Genomic DNA, 2,078 nt, shown 5'->3' with positions numbered 1-2,078 from the left:
CCTAATCCACCTCCTCAATGGTGGGACCTGATCCAGAGCCCCCTCTGGGGGCCTGAGCCCCAAAGCCACCAGCCCCCGGGCCACCCGCCCCCTGGTACAGTCCGCTGATGATGGGGTTACACACCTGCTCCAGCTCCTTCCTCTTGTGCTCAAACTCGTCCTTCTCGGCCAAGGTGTTGGCATCCAGCCAGGAAATGACCTCCTGGCACTTGTCCAGCACCTTCTTCTTGTCGGCCTCGCTGATCTTCCCCTTGAGACCCTCATCCTCCACGGCACTCTTCATGTTGAAAGCGTACGACTCCAGGGCGTTCTTGGCAGACACCCTCTCGCGCTGCACCTCGTCCTCGGCCTTGTACTTCTCCGCCTCCTGCACCATGCGCTCGATCTCCTCCTTGCTCAGCCGGCCCTTGTCGTTCGTGATGGTGATCTTGTTGGCCTTGCCCGTGCTCTTGTCCGTGGCCGTGACGTTCAGGATGCCATTGGCGTCGATGTCGAAGGTCACCTCGATCTGGGGCACTCCCCGAGGGGCCGGCGGGATGCCGCTCAGCTCGAAGCGCCCCAGCAGGTTATTGTCCCGCGTCATGGCCCTCTCGCCCTCGTACACCTGGATCAGCACTCCGGGCTGGTTGTCCGAGTAGGTGGTGAAGATCTGCGTCTGCTTGGTGGGGATGGTGGAGTTGCGCTTGATCAGGGCGGTCATCACGCCGCCGGCCGTCTCCAAGCCCAGCGACAGGGGCGCCACGTCCAGCAGCAGCAGGTCCTGCACGTTCTCAGACTTGTCCCCCATCAGGATGGCCGCCTGCACCGCCGCCCCGTAGGCCACTGCCTCGTCGGGGTTGATGCTCTTGTTGAGATCGCGCCCGTTGAAGAAGTCTTGCAGCAGCTTCTGCACCTTGGGGATGCGGGTGGAGCCCCCCACCAGGACCAGGTCGTGGATCTGGGCCTTGTCCAGCTTGGCGTCGCGCAGGGCCTTCTCCACGGGCTCCAGGGTGCTCCGGAACAGGTCCGAGCACAGCTCCTCGAACCGCGCCCTGGTGATGGACGTGTAGAAGTCGATGCCCTCGAACAGGGAGTCGATCTCCAGGCTGGCCTGGGTGCTGGACGACAGGGTCCTCTTGGCCCGCTCGCAGGCGGTGCGCAGCCGCCTCACGGCTCGCTTGTTCTGGCTGATGTCCTTCTTGTGCTTCCTCTTGAACTCCTCCACGAAGTGGTTCACCAGCCTGTTGTCAAAGTCCTCCCCACCCAGGTGGGTGTCCCCGGCCGTGGCCTTCACCTCGAAGATGCCGTCGTCGATCGTCAGGATGGACACGTCGAAGGTGCCCCCGCCCAGGTCAAAGATGAGCACGTTGCGCTCCCCCTTGCCGGTCCTGTCCAGGCCGTAGGCGATGGCGGCGGCCGTGGGCTCGTTGATGATCCTCAGCACGTTCAGCCCCGCGATCACCCCCGCGTCCTTGGTGGCCTGCCGCTGCGAGTCGTTGAAGTAGGCCGGCACGGTGATCACCGCGTTGGTCACCGGGTAGCCCAGGTACGCCTCGGCGATCTCCTTCATCTTGGTCAGCACCATGGACGAGATCTCCTCGGGGTAGAACGCCTTGGTCTCCCCCTTGTAGCTCACCTGCACCTTGGGCTTATCTCCGTCGTTGATCACCTGGAAGGGCCAGTGCTTCATATCCGACTGCACCACCGGGTCGCCGAACTTGCGGCCGATCAGCCGCTTCGCGTCGAACACGGTGTTCTGCGGGTTCAGCGCCACCTGGTTCTTGGCCGCATCGCCGATGAGCCGCTCGGTGTCCGTGAAGGCCACGTAGCTGGGGGTGGTGCGGTTGCCCTGGTCGTTGGCGATGATCTCTACCTTGCCGTGCTGGAACACCCCCACGCAAGAGTAGGTGGTGCCCAGGTCGATGCCGATGGCTGCAGTTTTGGCCATGTCGGTGTCCTGCTCCCTTGGCCCGCGCTGAGGTTCAGCCTTTGTGAACGTCGGTCGGTCGGTCGGTCGGTCGGGATACGCGACGAGGAGCTTGGTCTGTTCCGAAGCTGCAAACTTGAACGTGCGGGAGTTCTACGCAGCCGGCCTGCGG

At 63.7% G+C, this 2,078-nt stretch overlaps 1 protein-coding gene across 1 annotated transcript; it reads right to left on the bottom strand.

Moving 5' to 3' along the window:
• Position 1: 1 nt before the first annotated feature.
• Positions 2-2,072, bottom strand: LOC120227766 (heat shock 70 kDa protein 1). The gene has a single exon (XM_039225803.1). It carries the CDS (start codon positions 1,925-1,927, stop codon positions 2-4), a length of 1,926 nt encoding a protein of 641 aa, XP_039081734.1. The 5' UTR covers positions 1,928-2,072.
• Between the last annotated feature and the right edge of the window lie 6 nt (positions 2,073-2,078).

This window comes from Hyaena hyaena, unplaced genomic scaffold (assembly GCF_003009895.1).
Source record: "Hyaena hyaena isolate Hyena2069 unplaced genomic scaffold, ASM300989v1 scaffold_3467, whole genome shotgun sequence".
In the NCBI taxonomy this organism is placed as follows: Eukaryota; Metazoa; Chordata; class Mammalia; order Carnivora; family Hyaenidae; genus Hyaena; species Hyaena hyaena.
The sequence above is the reverse complement of the archived record's forward strand: the minus strand, read 5'-3'. Positions and strand labels throughout refer to the sequence as shown.

Bases quoted from the DNA above. Each gene is read 5' to 3' on its own strand.
- LOC120227766 (XM_039225803.1), bottom strand. From the start codon at position 1,927: ATGGCCAAAACTGCAGCCATCGGCATCGACCTGGGCACCACCTACTCT.